General features: G+C 34.0%; 1 protein-coding gene across 7 annotated transcripts in view; it reads right to left on the minus strand.

Annotated features, from left to right (window-relative positions):
• Positions 1–18,668, minus strand: part of EcR (Ecdysone receptor) — a 310,735-nt gene that overhangs the window by 52,463 nt on the left and 239,604 nt on the right. For 2 of the 7 annotated variants that reach the window (XM_074113806.1, XM_074113803.1), the window contains exon 1: positions 5,342–6,604. The exons of 3 other annotated variants lie outside the window; for them this stretch is intronic. In XM_074113806.1, coding sequence (XP_073969907.1) covers positions 5,342–5,543 — 202 coding nt within the window. In that variant the 5' untranslated portion in view covers positions 5,544–6,604. Of the gene's footprint in view, positions 1–5,341; positions 6,605–18,668 lie in introns of those variants that run through there. 2 more of the 7 variants (XM_074113807.1, XM_074113804.1) reach the window with 1 other exon arrangement.

The raw sequence follows: 18,668 nt of genomic DNA on the forward strand, positions 1-18,668 counted from the left end.
TATCCGTTTAAAAAATCTTTATTTATGCAGATAACTTATAAAAAAAAAGAAAAAGGCCTTGTATTCCGTATTTACTTCGAAATTCAATTAAGTACTCAATTATTAATAAGCCCAGTTAAAATGCAGGAAGTTGGTGGAAATATTTCCATAAATATTCAATATTAAACTTTTTCTGCGATCGTTAAAATAATTTAGAAGATAAACTACTCTAACTTAGACTGGAAGGTAAAAGAGGCTACCTACTGAAGTTTAGCTAGGTTATTTAAGTTCGAAGACTAAATTAATCTGAATTTTAAAGCTTAAAAACAATTGCTAAGTTATATATCAATATACATATATATTTTTTATATTCATGTGCATGTACTTACACAATTGCTTAGATAAATGACAGAGGTGGGCAAACTTGTTGTAGATAAGATGGTACTAAAAATTGTAAGTAAGTTATCCGATGGTTTTATGCCATTGATTTAAAATTAGGAGCTGTATTTCCGGTACAGAATATTCCATCAGTATCAAGTGAAAATTAGTCGCAGCATCAGTGAGGTTACTAAGTATGTGAGAAGGTTCTCTTAGGTTACTACTAAACAGGGGTGCCTGTATTTAATGTTTGAAAGGCACTTTTATAATTTTTAAATTTAAAATTGTATTCAATAAAAAATAAATTTATATTTAATACAAGAATACAAATTAACTAATTTAGTATGCAGTGGAATAGGGCACGGAATGATGACTGAATTTTTTTCTTTCTCTCACTAGTGACTAAAATTTGAACTTGCTTCCGAAAAAAATTTGGCGTAATTATGGTAACATTATTTAACGATTGCGAACAATAAATATCTACACACAGGAAGTGGTGGTTTTGCGGAACCCTGCTGGTATTATCGATTCTTGAAAACATTCAAGAAGGCAGGTTTTCAAACTGTTATTTTTTTGTTTTGTTATCAAAATAGTGGTAGTTATCCGCACTAAATATTGGTTCAAAGGGGATGTATTGCAGCGATTTTCATTTGTGAATCAGTTCTTATGACTCCACAATCTTTTTTTTTGGTGACATATCAAATCCAAGATAGCTTATTGCAAGCATTAAAAGGAAATCACTTATTTTTCTGGGGAACTAAAAGAAAAAGAATCTAAAATGGGGCTAAAAAGAAAAGCTGCAAAAATATTCATTGTACCTAAACCCACTCTACGGCGACTTGCAATAAAAATACTAAGATGTTCCATATTACCCGCACTTCAGAGGCCCCACTTCCACTTTTTTTCATAAAATTAATGGTTGCTCATCTGGTGGTTGGTTAGAGGAGAGTAAATTTTGAAGACAATAGTGCAAGACAGGATGATCCATTTAAAACGCACCAATCGCCAATAACTTTTTAGGGGAGCGGAATTCCGGAAAAACCCACGAAGTAAACTATGTTTTTTTGGGTCTAGTTTTCAAATTTTTTACCCCCGATGCTGATTCGCCGAGGCTGACTGCAGAATTAATCCGTCAAGGCTGTGGGGCTATAAGGATAATTGTAGGCCTATTAACTGGCAGGCTCAGAAAACACATGCATCGCATAGGCCTGGCAGATGATAGCCTTTGTAGGTTCTGCCAGGAAGAAGAGGAGGAAACGGCAGTCTGCACGTGTTGTGTCAGTGTGAGGCCGCTTGTATGGCTAAGGATGTTACTTCTCTGGGAGGAAAAACCAAGGCCTGTGAGCTTTACCCAGGAGGCACTCTCCAGAATTAAGAGTCTGATTAAACGGACGGGTCTGGAGGGTGAGCTCTAAAGTCGGGGAGCCACAATAGATCCAAAGGGGTCGCAGTGGCGTAGGCCTGGAGGCCGCCCTAATTTCATCTAATCTAATCTACCCCCAATGCTGTAACTTCATTTTTAGCGGAGTTACGGTCAAAAAACCCTGATGTCCGTAACTCCGCCAAAAATAAAGATACAGCATTGGGGGATGGAAAATTTGAAAACTAGACCCCAAAAAACATATAGTTTACTTCGTGGATTTTTTTTTTCGAAAATCCGCTTTCCTAAAACGTTATTAGCGATTGGTGCGTATTAAATGGATCACCCTGTATAAAGCTAATAAATTACCAGAGAAAGCAATACAATTTTTTTTTGGAATTTCTAGCATTGGTAAGTCAAAAACAAAGAAGGCTTCCATATTACCTCCACTTCCACTAGTACAGTGGAACCTCGCATAACGAGCACCTCTCTTAACGAGTAATTCGCATAACGAGTAAAACAAATTGATTCTTATAGCGAGCGATGTTTCGCATAACGATAGTTTTCTAATGACATTTCGCTGACTCATCGAAAACTGCGCATTCTTCGATTTGTCATTCCTGTTTACGCATATGCGTTTCATATTCTCCACGTATCTAATGCATTGATACAGTCGAAACCGAACTTCACCGAATGAGTGGTGTATAGGGGAAGTCCATATAGTGACATTTGTGTTTAAATATTATTGTGTTTATTTTGTTATCCCTCTAACAAAATGGTTTCGAAAAGAATTAAAATAACGTTAGAATTGAAACGTAAAATCATTGAGAAACGAGAAAATGGTGTAAGTGTGGCTGATCTAGCAATTATCCCCTTTTATTTTAATTTATATGAAAAAAATTGTTTCGCTTAACGAGTATTTCGCGTAACGAGTAAGGTTCTGGAACGAATTATGCTCGTTAAGCGAGGTTCGACTGTATATGCAAGCTTTAAGATAAGTTGGAGAGAGTTACGCCGAAACTGTTATGGCTCCACAATGATATTTAGTATTCACGCATAAATGTGATTAAAAATGTGTTATTAAATGTGTAAATATGAGTTTATTTGTGATGTTGATGATAAGCTACAGTTTATTGGACTTGCGACATCCTCTGGGATGTAAAGATCCCTGAAGAAATGGCTAGTCCATTTCCACCCACTACACGGCATAAGTTTACAATAAACGTACCAAATTTACCAAAAATAGTTTACGAGAATGTGAATTTAAATTTTGTTAAAATAGAAACGAAAAACTGGAAGGAATTTAAAAAGATGCAAAATTACTAGTCTAAATTTAATATTGGAAGGAACTGTTTTAATGAGAAAACCATTTTTTTAAAAAAGGTGTTATTAAATGTATAATTAGAGAAAAAGGAAGATACAGAATTTTAATTTATTCATTCAAATAAATATTATGCAGAATATTTTCCAAATCATGTAGATAGTCTATTTAGAAAAAGAAAAAATGGAAAACTAATAATAACCAATTACTTTAATAACCCATACCCAAGGTGAAGTAAATCATTAATAAAAGAAAGAGGTGTTAACTTTGTGAATCATATTTGTGAATATTTTTTTATCTCTTTCCAGGGTAAATATATAATATAGCGCTAAAAATTTATTAAAATATTGCAAAAAATTAATTTTTTATTCAATATTTAAGAGAAATGTATGCAATTTGTTCAAGTGCATTGAACAGGTGGTTAGAGAGTTGTTCAGAAATAATAGATGACTTTTTGTTTAGTTATTTTTGGACGTTTTGCACCGACATTAATCCGGATATCCTGAGCTATACCAGATTGTTTCTAAAATCTGTAAAAGGTAATTGAGAATATATTTCTGAGAACAAAAGATTTCAATTTGTCCACTCAATGTCCTATTAAAAATTTTACTGGAGAATTGAACGCTTGCCAATCTAAATAGAAAAAGGTTCAATTTACTGAATTTTGTAAGCCTTTCTGCAGAATTAGAGGCGTTTCTAGGGATTGGCTAGGAAGGATATAGGGTACTTTTTTTTTTTTTTGTAGGCAAAACCGGTAGGAGCTAAGGATAATTACTGTCCTACTGGATGCTGGATGAAAAGGAATACCCCCAAAATCCTAGTTCCTGCAATTTGGGGAAGCGAATAACAGGAACTCAGCGATCTATTTTTGTCTCAACTCTAGCTTTTTTTTTTGTTTTAATTGGTTCAGAGTACTGTTGAAGTCAGTCGAGTATTCGATTTAAAAGTCTTTGTTCGCCTGATAAAAGGCTAATATTCTAAAATGTCAGCATCTACATTGACACTAAATATTTAAACAATTTTGAATGCTGGGTGTTTGTAGTGGTCCAAGAGCATGGCTTTGTAAGTCGGAGATCCCCAGTTCGAATCCCGCGTATGGCTACTTTTTATTTGTTAGAAAATATTGTTTTTTAGTAGAGTATGAGCTTCCGCCCCCCCAGCAAAGGCACCTAATTGGTTAAGCCCCACCTAAAAAAAAAAATAGGCTATTACTTAATTATTCTCTGTTTTATCACCCTTCGTGCCCTTAATTTCCTTAGAAGGTAACTTACTAAACGAGGCCCAAAATGTTGTACTAGTGATTTTTAGCCCTATAACAATGGCATTGGTTCAACTTTTATTCGCACCCTCCCAATTCACTTGCACCTCCGGACAGATCATCACTTCACAAACTATCATCATACAAGGGGAAAAGAGGTGGATTAGTGACTTCTTCAAGGAACCAGACGTCCCAGCGGGTATCCCAGCCTAACAACAATAAACAACACCTTCACTAACAACTAAAAAGTGTAAAAAGAATTCCTACTAGCCTGCTCAACTATTTTGTTGCTTCAAAACTAATTTGGGTTCAGCGAACCCCACAAGCAATCTCTCATTATCTCATTCCCATTTTTACACATAGTTCACAGATGACGGATCACATTCTAAGAACAAACACTAAACACTAAAGGAAGTCTCACAATAGCTCTTTTACAGCCAAGTGTATCTAGCTTTTTACTCTAGTACGACTCTACTTACCGGCCAGTGAGTTACAGGAAGAAACAATCTAAGGCTGGACTCGATCCCAGATTAATTAGTTCCGAGCTAACCACTTCCCGTATTATCAACACTTTGTTCAACATCAAATTTGGATACGCAACATTGAATACAACCAAATTTTGTTACCAGTTCTAGTATTCCGGTAAAGCAGAAGCTTTTTTTAAGTAATTAAAGCCCCAAATTCATTCTAAAAATCCTGACTAATACAAAATCGTAGAAAATTTTTTGAAACCTTTCCAAATATCGGATAAGAATATTGATTGCGTTAACTTGTGTAAGTATAATTATATGATCAAAATTGCAGAGAAGAAAAAGTTACGCTTAGAAGCTTTAAGAAATTTAGGTTAAAGTATTTTAAGAAAAATCTAGTTTTTCTTTAGAAAGTAATGTGTTTTTATTAATGAAAAACTGAGGGGAAGTTTTTCGGGAAAATGTCTTTTCTCTGCAGATCATTATGAACATACTTTTCATTATTGCCATTTTGAATCCAATCAATTATTTCAAAATAAAAAAAATAAAAAAATAAAAAACTCCAAGAATCTCACCAGAAATATCTCCACTATGATCCGAGGAGGCGGACAAGGTGATCTGTGTAGGTCGAGCAGAGGTCGGCTGTGGTGTTGTCGTGGACAGGCCAAGATCCCATAATTCTAGATCATCAACACCCGGCGAACAAGAACTAGTGACCACTGATTCACAACCATCATCACGTATTGTATAACCACCACGTACCCATAAGGCAGTCATTTCACAACTTCCCCCCTTAGAACGGAAACAGAAAATATTCCAAGTATTTGGGATGTGGGGCTACTTCTGTTCTTTTTTTTTTTAAAAAAAAGTTTTAAATATTAATTGTTGTAATAAAAATAATAAATTCAATGGGTCACATGATTTTTATAGAAAACTATTTATTTTTGCAATAAAATTTGAAACACACAATATCGTAAATGTCACTGAATAAAACACCACTGATTAAATATAAATAAAATAATAAGCGGAAAGCGCGAAAGAAAAAATCTGGAAAAGCCGACAGTTTTTTTTTTAAAAAAAAAAACCGTTTCTGTGACAGAAACACACTGTGTAGACTGTGACAGCACCCACAGCAATAGTACTAAGGCTACTTAGCGTCGAGGTACTGATGAAGGTAAGAGATGTAGAGTGCGCTGTCTATACACAACGTACACACAGACACACTGCATATATTTTACCCCCACTACAACTTTTTTTACAGCTTACAACTACTAAAACACCAGCACTGTGTATTTACAAAATAGGAAAAGAAAAATAAAACAAAATAACCACAGCTCCACAATAACATTGAGGAGTAGAAAAATAACTTCTCCTTCTCCTGGGAGACTCTCCCGGAGGGAAGTACGCCGGTTAGAAGACGCTCATCGACTTCTACCAACACCTGGTCACACACTAATTCTCTTTCTCATTCTCTTCTGTAGCACATATACTCTCACCATCCTTTTACTTCTTCCAAAGTTTCTTTCCACTTCTTTCTTCATCTATAACCACTACTACCACCACAACAACTATCACTCTCGTATACACACGGAAAGTTGTTGTTGTAGTGGGGGATGAGAATACCACAGCCACCGATATAGTTAAATGTTACCTTGAACTCTAACCACATTGCGCGCTGTTTTTGCTTTTCTTTCATTATAATTATTATTAATATTGCATCTTTCTCCAGGTTTTTGTTTTTTTTTTAAAAAAAATATTAAAAGTTCATTATTTTTAGGGGACACTCACACGACTTGGTCTTACCATGCAGTTTACGTAATTAAATTCCCTTGTAACTTTATTATTTGTAACTAAAAACAAAAAAAAGTAGTTAACTTTAATATTATACTTCCGGCCTCTCAGACTTCCAGCGCACTTCCATTCCCTGAACCAAAAAATTGCCCTACCCCACCCAAAATAAAAGTCAAGAATTTCCATTGAGGCGTCCGATTTGCCACAACATTACGATTACTAAAATAATGGTTATGGTTTTTGTTTTTTTTTCGACCCGTTGTTGATAGATCGATTTTTGGTGAATATCGAGGTGCGGTCTTAAATAAAAAACAATTTTATGATGTAATTTCAGATGTAATTTATAAAATCTTTTGCAAAAATTGTGTCGCCACATACGTTGGACAAACATCACCAATATCTGAACAAGAGACTCGCACCAACACCAACACGACTGCAAAACTAAAAAAAAAGAACATAATGATACCTTCACTAAAACACCATCTAGACTTACAACACCAATTTGACTTTGACAACACTTCCATATTTGCAACTAACACCAACCGGAAACAAACGGAACATATTAGAAATGATACACATTAAAAAAACAACAAAAATCCATCAACTTTAGGACAGACAAGAACAATCTTTCAAATTTTTACAATAACATTCTTCAAACAGTAACTTAACAAATTACTCACCACACTCCTTAGGTTTTTCCAGCCCTATTGTTTTCACCCCTCCCTTACCTCTATTATAAACCCGCTTTTCCGTGAATTCCTTAACAGTTATGATGATTAGATTAGATTAGATTAGACTAGGGCGGCCTCAGGGCCTACGCCACTGCGACCCCTTTGGGTCTATTGTGGCTCCCCTAACTTTAAAGCTCACCCTCCAGACCTGTCCTTTTAATTAGACTCTTAATGCTGGAGAGTGACTTTTTGGGTAAAACTCACAGGCCTTGGTTTTTCCTCCCCGAGAAGTAACATCCTTAGCCAAACGAGCCCCTCACACTGACACAACACGTGTAGTGCCGTTTCCTCCTCTTCCTGACAGAACCTACAGAGGCTATCATCTGCCAGGCCCATGCGATGCATGTGTTTTCTGAGTCTGCAGTGGCCAGTTAATAGGCCTACAATCATCCTGATAGCCCCACGGCTTTGACGGATTAATTCTGCAGTCAGCCTCGGCGAATAGCCTTTAATAAAACTCCTTCGCCTGTCTCTGCCCAGTGGTTGCAAGCCACCCACTCCTGAGACCTACTCTGCACCCATAAGTTAATGGTCACAGTCTTAACACACTTCGGAACCCCAAAACAGGGCTCCGGGCCAACGAAGTATCCCGCAGAGCCTTCCCGGGCCAATAAATCTGCCGCTTCGTTACCCTTAAGTTATGATGATATACTCGTAGCTTTACATTAAACTTCACAAACATTTTTTTATATTGTAAGTCTTTCCAAATTATATTTTTCTATATTTATCTATCTATTTAATTTTATGTTTTAGAAATAATATTTATTTATATATTTATTTATTTTTCAATTTTATATCTATATTAGTGTAATATTCCTTATGTACAGACCCTGAAGAAGGTAGTAAAAATTACCGAAACGTTGGTATAAAACAAAAAAGTTGTTATTATTTAAGACCGCACCTCCGATATTCACCAAAAATCATTACTAAAATATTTACCATTGTTGACGTATTCTCAAAAGTTATCGCCTTATTTGAAGTATAATGTCAAGATGATATTTACTGACCTTGACTGATAGTTTAGGTACAATACTTTTTTTATTCGCCAAAAAAAGGAAGAAGATATTTTAAAGCAGAGAAAAGAAATATATAAAATGTTAAAACTCAATAAGACTAGCAATAAAAAGACACCATTGTGCTAAGAATGTGCTAACGTAGAATTTTTTTTTTTTTTTTTTTTGTAAAAAGAATATCAAGTTAGCACTGGGAAATATTGTTCTTTTTTTCTTTAGACACGGTTATCTAGATAATATGATATTCTATTTTTTTTGCTTTAAAAAAAAAATATGGCGTCACAATTTACCTCTTTTTATTTAAAGCAGAACCGCTTGCGGCTTTACAAAAATTTAGTTGACATACAATACATACATCTTCAACTAATCGATACATGTACCTCTCGATTCATTTAAACAAGCAGTATTAGATTGGACAAGGATATATGGCTGATTATTGAAACACATTTTTTCAATTCGCACTCTGGTGGTTATAACACTATATTTCATAGCATATCATTTATTACTGGGAAATTCATTGTTGTTAACATGGTCAACGTGTGTTAGTGAGACAACTGTAAAGGGTCTTTTCGACATGCTGATTGAAAATAATATACAGGGTGTTCATTTTAAGACGGCTCAAATGCATTTCATGCTTAAACGGTTGTTCTGAGCGAAAAATGGTAGAGGAAAAATTTGTTGCCCGTCACCTCTAGTTTCAGAATATGTGACTTGATTTTAGATTCCTGCCCGCATACGCGGCTGACGCGCGACCAAAAGTGAGGGTTCGCAGTTGACCCCCATTTTCATATACACCGTTTTTAAAGAGTATAAAAAGTAATGAAAGAAACCGGAAACTGCAATTCGATATTTTCAAAATTCAAGGTGCTTGGCCATTTCAAAATCTGGTATTTATTAATTATATCTCAATTTTTTAACTTGTTATCAAAGAGAAAGAAGAGCCCGCGATAGGTCATTTTTATGTATTTTTTCATCCTCTTTCTACTAAAAATATTGCCAAGGCAGTAAAGCTAGTATTTTTCTTAATATCGGGAAATAAGTCGTTTTTTGGGTGATTTTTCTAAGAAAAATCAAATGTTAAGAGCTTTAGATGTTCTCAAGCATACACAAAATGGCTAAAAATTAATTTTACATCTGTTACAAACAAGAAGGTTTAATAATTATTTGGTAATTTTGGGTGAGTTGCGCTTAATTACCAAAAAAATTGGAAACTTCCTGCCACATATTTAAGTGATCAATATCTTTCATGTAAAGGATCAAACTTATTGCTTAATTTATCAAATAATGCACTCTAGCCTGCCTAGATCTTGACTTCGCCATCATAAGTGCTGCTACAAGCAAAGCGTAGGAGTCCAGAGTTTTGGCTTGCCTATCCGTTGATTGTGCCAAGTCTGAACAGATTCTTTAAAAAAAATAACGTAATTTTGACAGTAAACTGAACTTTGTTTTTCATATTTTAAATTACCATAACTTTTGAAAAACCTAACCGATTTCAAAAAAATTTTTTTTGTTGTTTTTAGGAGATCAAATACTACAAAAATATGCAACAAAAAATATAACGTTCCGTTTGAAAAACAAAAGTTAGATGCTGTATCTCGAGATACAAGGGTTTAAAAAAATGGGTCAATCACTGAAAATAAACTAGACTAAAAATGATTAAATATGTGTTTTTTATTTTTTCGAAATTTCCCGCCGTTAAAAAAAAAGTGGGTGGAGCCTGTAACTATGGTTACCCTGTATATATATATATTGAATTTAAGAATTCAAAACAATCTGAGCAGTAGGGCCAACTTTAGAAAATCTAATTACATTCAAAATTTACCTTTTTAACTAAAAAAAAATCATTGTCAAAATATTAAATTATCTTTTCATTCCCTCTCAGCACTCACGTTTATTGTGTACATGACCGATTTCGAATTTTCATTCATTATCAGAGGTAAATTGATGATGTCAGAGAACCAGGACTTCACTTATGTTTACTTCTCGCTCTACACTTCTAGAAGGGCCGATAAAATCTAAGATATTGTTCTACACTGAGGGCCTAACAAAATTTTTCAATACTAAATTATATATTGTACAATTTTATTATTAAAAGAACTCTGCCTAAAACTAACTGATTTATCTTTAAATAAACAGAATCTAGGGAACACAAACATCTATATATATACGATAATGATAATTTTTAATAAAATTTCCGTTTATCAGAACAAAAACATGATTTTTTCTATTATTTTTTAAGAATTTTATAGCCCAGATTGAATATTGTCTTAACAGCAACGCAGACCAAGTTTGTTGGAGGGAATTCTGTTAAGTTAGTTTAGACTTTACTGGGAAGACCAATATGTAAACTAAGACAAAATATGTTTACAGCTGTCTTTCTCCCAACCCTTTATTTATTATATTAGAATGAGGGATTAGATTCAATCTGGTGTAATGCACACCACTTTTAGACGATATAATCACAATATATCCACAATGGCAGAACTATGTAATCGGAAAATTCTTACACCAATGATAGGGGTAATATCTGACCCTATTGAAAGCCGATAACTCGTGTAAATTCATAAGAACTCCACGTTCGACCTAATTCTCCACTGATTTCCTTCTTACAATGGACTAACAAACTCTTCTGATGGTATTTTCTTCCTTTCCATACATTTCCTCAGCTACAGAGAGCAGTTGATAACCTCCTGGCTAACCTGGCTTGCGAGCCAGAGGAGGCATCTTTGCAGCCACAGTACATGCTTCACAAATTGAGTAAAGTGCATTATTTGATAAATTAAGGAATAAGTTTGATGCTTTACATGAAAGATATTGATTTTTTTGGTAATTAAACCCAACTCTCCCAAAATTACCAAATAATTATTAAACCTTCTTGTTTGTAACAGATGTAAAATTAATTTTTAGCCATTTTGTGTATGCTTGAGAACATCTAAAGCTCTTAACATTTAATTTTTCTTAGAAAAATCACTCGGAAAAGCGACTTATTTGCCGATAATAAGAAAAAAACTAGCTTTACTGCTTTGGCAATATTTTTAGTAGAAAGGGGATGAAAAAATACATAAAAATGACCTATCGCGTGCTCTTCTTTCTCTTTGATAACAAGTTAAAAAAACTGAAATATGATTAATAAATACCAGATTTTGAAATGGCCTAGCACCTTTAATTTTGAAGATATCGAATTGCGGTTTCCGGTTTCTTTCATAACTTTCTATACTCTTTAAAACTGTGTACATGAAAATGGGGGGTCAACTGCAAACCCTCACTTTTGGTCGCGCGTCAGCCGCGTATGCAGGCAGGAATCTAAAAACAAGACACATATTCTGAAACTAGAGGTGACGGGCAACAAATTTTTCCTCTACCAATTTTCGGTCAGATTAACCGTTTGAGCATGAAATGCATTTGGGCGGTCTTAAAATGAACACCCTGTATATACAGATTATTATATCTGACCTAAGCCTTGTAAAGTTAGCACTGTTTGGGAGGTATGCATTACATGCAATACACCAACACTGTGCGTGATAGTATACATAGTTATACAGATATTTAGTAGTTGAACCATTAAACTTTGTAATTTTGTTGTTATTGAAGCATTTTAAGCCCAAAAAAGGGTTAAGTTACAGCGGATCTATTTGTTCAGGATAGGCATACTGCATACCTAACTTAAGATATTTGGTTATAACTTAAAATGGTGCCAAATTTCAGTTCATTCATTTAAATACCAAACACTGTACACCGTTCGAAGTGGACTAGATCGATTTTTTTTTTTTAAACATATTGAAATTTACCAAAAAATCTAAAACTGATATTAGCAAAAAATGATTATTCTTAAGTTATGATTATCAGATAAATTAAACAATATGCAGTCACAACAATGGCTCCTTGCAATTAAAGTTTGTTTAGACTTTAAACTTTCTACGTCAGTGATCCAGTTAAATTATTCAGTGATCGATTCTTAATAGACAATTGAAGATACGAACCAATAAGAAGATGCTCGTTATTTTTTAAATGACTGAATGTTAAAAATATAATCGTACCTTTTGGCATGGCCAGCCAAATACTCTAGATCTGATTGAAATACAAAGTAATATGGGATATAATCTTAAGACAAAATTAACAGCTGGTGAGAATCAACCGGGAAAGCCTTTGAGGACGCCTATCTTGGAGAAAATTGCTTTACACAAGTATCCATGAGCTTAGGACTTGATTCTTAGATCTACCATTTCCTAAGAACTTCTTTGCACTAAAAAAAAAAGGCTCCGGGCGCCAATGTTTGCTTATGTTGACGCGCATTAAACTAAAAAAAAAATAAGATTTTATTTTTTTTAATAAATATTTTAAAAATTATAGTTATTTTACCAAGTCGTTTACTTCAAATTTTCAGCAGCGCAAATTTAAGATGAAAATTTCTAAACAGGATTAAGATTCGTATGAAATTTGTAAAAAGGATACTTTAATATAGGTTACGTGAAAATTGGCGAGTTCAAAGTTAAAATTATGACGTAATTGATAGAAATTTCTGCCAGAAATATAATAAGAGTTCTTTGTATATATATTTTTATAAAAAGAGAGAGACAACTAACTACTGAGAACTGATAATTAAGTAAAAGAGAACGGCAAAATAAAAGACCTTAAAAGGAAGCAAAAAGGAGGAGAGAAAGATCAGGAGAGGAGAGCCCAGAGTTGATATAGTGTAATGTCAGATGGTCAAGTTAAAGAGATCGGGCTAGAGGACAAGACAGTCGAGGTCCTTGGAACTTTCTGTGAACACCACAGCAAACTGCAGCAGGTGTCGTTCTCTGCAATGTGCATGCATTTCTCTCTCTCTCTCTCTCTCTTTCTGTCTCTCACCCCCTCTCTCTCCCTCACAAAGGAGGCGTAAAGAAGGATATTATTCGCATATTCTTTCCCCAGACTGGTCTCTTAAGGTCTATCATTTCCTACTCCTAAGTTCCTGTCTCTTCTTAATTTTTGACACGCAATAGTGGACATGAACAAACTGCAATCGTTTGCAGCATAACGTGGCTACATTATTAGGTGAACCAAGTACATCCATTTTTTTTTTTTATAATATAAGCTTGAGACTGGGTATGAAATACTGGTTAGTTGGGCGCCACGGTAGCCGAGCGGTTAGAGGCGAGACCTGCGAAGCTAATATGTATTGTGGTACTGGATTTTCGATTCCCGGTCTAAGGTCTTGGATTTTATTAGATAGTGGTTAATAAAAGAAATTTATAGTAAAGTATGTTTGCTAGTCGCCTCCGTCCACTGTCACCTAATTGGTAGTTGGACGTTAAGCCCCGTCTGAAAAAAAAAGCAATTACTTTACTGTACTTTACTTTACTGGTTAGATTGTATAATTCTAGGTTAATCTATAAAATATTTTATAGATTTTCGCTGTTTTTTAAATATTCTACTAAAACTACCTATTAACTGCCTCTTTGAAAGGATTGATATATGTACTATGGAAATACTCAATCATGAAGATCATTCAGAACCCTAGAAACCCCTCTATATGATTCTCGAGCCTAACGGATCAATATGTTTTCCCTAAGTATTGTCCAAAATCCCACGAAGTTCACAGAAATTACCAGGAGCCATTTTTGGAATCCACATACATTATTAGGGGAAGAATAATTTCCCCCTACTTCCAAAATACCTTCCCCCTCCTAAACACACAGTTAATTCAACATTTCCGCAATTTAGCACTTTATATTTTAGCACACACACACACTTCTTCATTCAACCAGTTATTGAAACGAAAACTGGGCCAATGACAATTTTTGAACAATAATTAATGTCAGGCGATTAGATCCCAAGTCCAAAATACTGGCCCCCGAACCTCTGTGGCAAGATATGGCCACTCCCTGAACACTCCTAAAAGATGCTGTAGGAGTTATTTGGCATTGTAATTCTTTATAAGGTGCCAATTTTTGTGTATTAACGCTATTACGTAATATTTTATGACAATCAAAGGTGCAGTAAACCAGCCAATAAATCGACCCTGAAGAATGTGTACAAAGGAAGTCAAGTACCATCGATTTCCTTTAAAACTTCACATCCATATAAAATGTTTAATTAAAAGTCACTAATTAACTTTTCACTCCAATTTCTAGGCGAATAATTTTTATAAAGAATGAAAACAGAATAGCAGCGTTTGCTACGGAGCAAGGAGAAGGAGGTGGAAGAAGAAGACGATAATGGTTACACAAAAAGAAGGCTAGGTTACAGACGATGAACATTTACTTTACGAAGCGAAAGAGAGTGGTTCCGGTCTGTTACAATCACATCGCCAGCCGCCAGCTGTCTTCTGTACTAAATACACTCATTCACAAACGCAAACTTAAAATATCCTACAGTGATTTAGAATCAACAAAGATTTCACAGTATCAAAGCAATAAATTCGCAACAAGAACTTGTCTAGGGCGGCGTACATGCAGTAAATGACACGTTAAGGTTAAAGCTAAAGTCTTGCTCTGAACGTTTTTTTGCGGGTTTCAGAGGGTATACTTAACAATTAATACTCAAGAATCGATCAATTGAATTAAAATAAGGCATAATTAGTATAGAACAGTGATGGCGAACCTATGACCCGCGGGACAGACACTGACCTGCGGAAAGCTTTTTTACTGACCCACAATTGCTAGGCAACCATTTGTTTGTTTACGAGGGTTGATGTAAATTTTCTAATTGTGGTGGATAATTTATATTCTAAATTTTCTAATTGTGGTGGATAATTTATATTCTAAATTTTCTAATTGTGTGGATAATTTATATTCTAAATTTTCTAATTGTGGTGGATAATTTATATTCTAAATTTTCTAATTGTGGTGGATAATTTATATTCTAAATTTTCTAATTGTGGTGGATAATTTATATTCTAAATTTTCTAATTGTGGTGGATAATTTATATTCTAAATTTTCTAATTGTGGTGGATAATTTATATTCTAAATTTTCTAATTGTGGTGGATAATTTATATTCTAAATTTTCTAATTGTGTGGATAATTTATATTCTAAATTTTCTAATTGTGGTGGATAATTTATATTCTAAATTTTCTAATTGTGGTGGATAATTTATATTCTAAATTTTCTAATTGTGGTGGATAATTTATATTCTAAATTTTCTAATTGTGTGGATAATTTATATTCTAAATTTTCTAATTGTGTGGATAATTTATATTCTATCTGTATTTTTTTTCAATCACGCATTGGACACAAAAGCAATTTAAATGCTATATCTATAACCTTTAGTTTGATCATTACAGTTCTAAAATACAAATGATGACAAATGCTTTTGTAGTATTTGAAATAAAGCAAAAGTGTATACAAAATATCAAATAAAATGTATAATTTTACTCATATTTTGTTTGTTAAGAAAATCGACAACCCAAAGCAAATAACCATATTTAGATTTTTCTTCAGATAAAACACACTTTTGTTCAGGTTATGTTTGTAAAAAAAGAGACTTCCATAGCCACTTGTTTCGTCCCGTTTTACCCGTTAAGTCAACTGAATTTTTTAAATATGTTTAGTTTTGAAAATATTCAGTTTAAAATTTTTAAACTTAACTCTTGTGCAAATGAGAACTTAAACTTAACTCGTGGGCATTAGTGGCCCACGAGCTAGTACTAAAAATAAAAATGAACAAAATTTGACCCACGTCTCAAAAAAGTTTGCCATCCCTGGGTATAGAACATGTTTACAAACAAGAATCAAACTTTCATGGTAATAAAATTGAAGAGATAAAAAGGCCCAGCTGCAACCCTGCGCCAAACCTAATTAAACCCAGGTAAACTATTTTGCGTTTCCAATGAAAACATCCGTTTGTCAAATAAATAAAAAGTTTTTTTTAAAAAACTTGGCCTGCTTATATAAGCATTCCATAAGCATAAGCATAAGTCCATTTTAAACCCAGCTAAACCTAGCTTAGCCCAGCTTATATCATAACTAAATTTCATTTTAACTAACAACATATAATTTATAAAATCGTACGTTACGCTAAACAACTCTTTAGAATGAATCTCTCCTTTGAACGCCTACGCTAGAGGGAGATTTTTTAAATTATGTAACTCAATTAATTTTCAAAATTTAATCAAAATAAGTGCTCATTAATCTTCTTCATCTGGCTGATCCACACTATTAGAAGATGGCAATCACATTGCCATATGTTTCACGGTCTACTGCTGGTATGTACCAGATCTTCGATAGTTCTTAAACTCTGGTCCATTCCCCTATAAGTTTCTTAGCCCAAGACCCAGTCCTCTTCTTCTCTCAATCTTGCCCCTCGAGTTGTAGCAGTTGGTATTTTGGGATTTCTCATTAGTTTTTCCCCTTTTCTTTATGCTAAGTAACATTTCTCTGTTCTTTCTGATTCCTCTTAAGATTTCCTCGTCTGTTACTCTGTGGGTCCATTTGGTAATCCTCAGCAGTGTCATCAATAACAGGACATTTTTATGCATAAAAAATACAGTGGAACCTCGCATAACGAGCACCTCGCTTAACGAGTAATTCGCATAACGAGTAAAACAAATTGATTCTTATAGCGAGCGATGTTTCGCATAACGATAGTTTTCTAATGACATTTCGCTGACTGCGCAGTTTTCGCTGACTCATCGAAAACTGCGCATTCTTCGATTAGTCATTCCTGTTTACGCATATGCGTTTCATATTCTCCACGTATCTAATGCACTGATACAGTCGAAACCGAACTTCACCGAATGAGTGGTGTATAGGGAAAGTCCATATAGTGACATTTGTGTTTAAATATTGTAACGAAGTTGACCTGGGCAGAGAAGAAAGGCTTAGATTGCTTGTACTGGACAATGCTCCCGCTCATCCTCCAAGTCTACAAAATGATCTTCTTGACGAATTTCAATTTATCAAAATTCAATATCTGCCTCCTAATACTACACCGTTACTTCAGCCTATGGATCAACAAGTAATTTCCAACTTTAAGAAACTGTACACTAAAGGTCTCTTCGAACATTGTTTTGAGGTGACTGAAGAGACAAACCTTACTTTGCGAGAATTTTGGAAATACCACTTCCATATTGTTACATCCCTCAAGATAATCGACAAGGCGTGGGACGGGGTTACCAAAAAAACTCTAATTTCTGCATGGAAGAAGCTCTGGCCTGAAATCCTCGTCGAATCTGGTTTTGAGGCGATTGAATCCGAACCTGTGGAATCTCTAGATAATGAAATTGTGTCTTTGGCCATGGATATGGGATTGACAGTTGATAAAGATGATATTGATGAGCTTGTAGCAGATCATAGTCAAGAGCTATCCACAGAGGAACTTGTTGAGTTGCAACACATTTCACAACCAAGAATTGGTGGAAGAGAATTTATTAGACAAAGAGGAGAAAATATCAGAGGAACAACAATCTTCCAGCGCAATAAGAGAAATGTTGAAAGCATGGGAAACTGTTGCAACACACGTAGAAAACTATCACCCGAATAAGGCTGTGGCTATGCGATCTATAAATTTATTTAATGATAATGCTGTGTCACATTTTGAAGACATTTTGAAGCGACGGCAGAAACAAGGAACATTGGAAAAATTTATAATTAAAAAGGATTAATTATGAATGTACATATTTATCTCAATTAATATATGTAATTTATATTATATTACATCATATGTACATATGTATATAATTTTTTCGAAATAAATGTTATAAAAAAAAATTTTATCAATATTTTTTTTGCATGGAACCAATTATCCCCTTTTATTTTAATTTAAATGAAAAAAATTGTTTCGCTTAACGAGTATTTCGCTTAACGAGTAAGGTTCTGGAACGAATTATGCTTGTTAAGCGAGGTTCGACTGTATAAGACGATTTATCCCAAAATTAATAAAAATTGAATCATCGGGTTTAGGTCCTGTCTGTGATGAACTTTCTACAAGTGAGAAAAGTAATCCAGATGAAAAGATCAGTTGGCAAGACGGTTGGTAAAGTAGAACTGCGATCTCAAAATTAATTTAATTTTTTGACGTTAATTTTCTAAAAAGAGAGGGCAAGCGTTGTCATGCAACTAAATTAATTTATTTAATTAAATAATTACTTTCTTACGCATGAAATATTTTTGGGAAAACTGCCCTTAAACTATCTCAATGAAAACAACGTCGAGTACCAAAAATAAAACAAACAAATAATCACGGATTAAAATTTAATTTAGAAGTTACGAACGATAGAGCAAATTCTAGTAATAAATTTAAGAGAATATTAAGATTCTAATTTATTACGAAAGATAGACTACTAAAGTATTACACTAAACCAATCAATCGCGCGCAGCTAAATAAAGTGATTCAATAATAAAGTTACAAATCAATCAATATTCAGATTATGTAAAATCTAAGCT

Source organism: Rhodnius prolixus, unplaced genomic scaffold (genome assembly GCF_049639745.1).
Source record: "Rhodnius prolixus isolate KJV_2025 unplaced genomic scaffold, Rpr scaffold_7, whole genome shotgun sequence".
NCBI lineage: Eukaryota > Metazoa > Arthropoda > Insecta > Hemiptera > Reduviidae > Rhodnius > Rhodnius prolixus.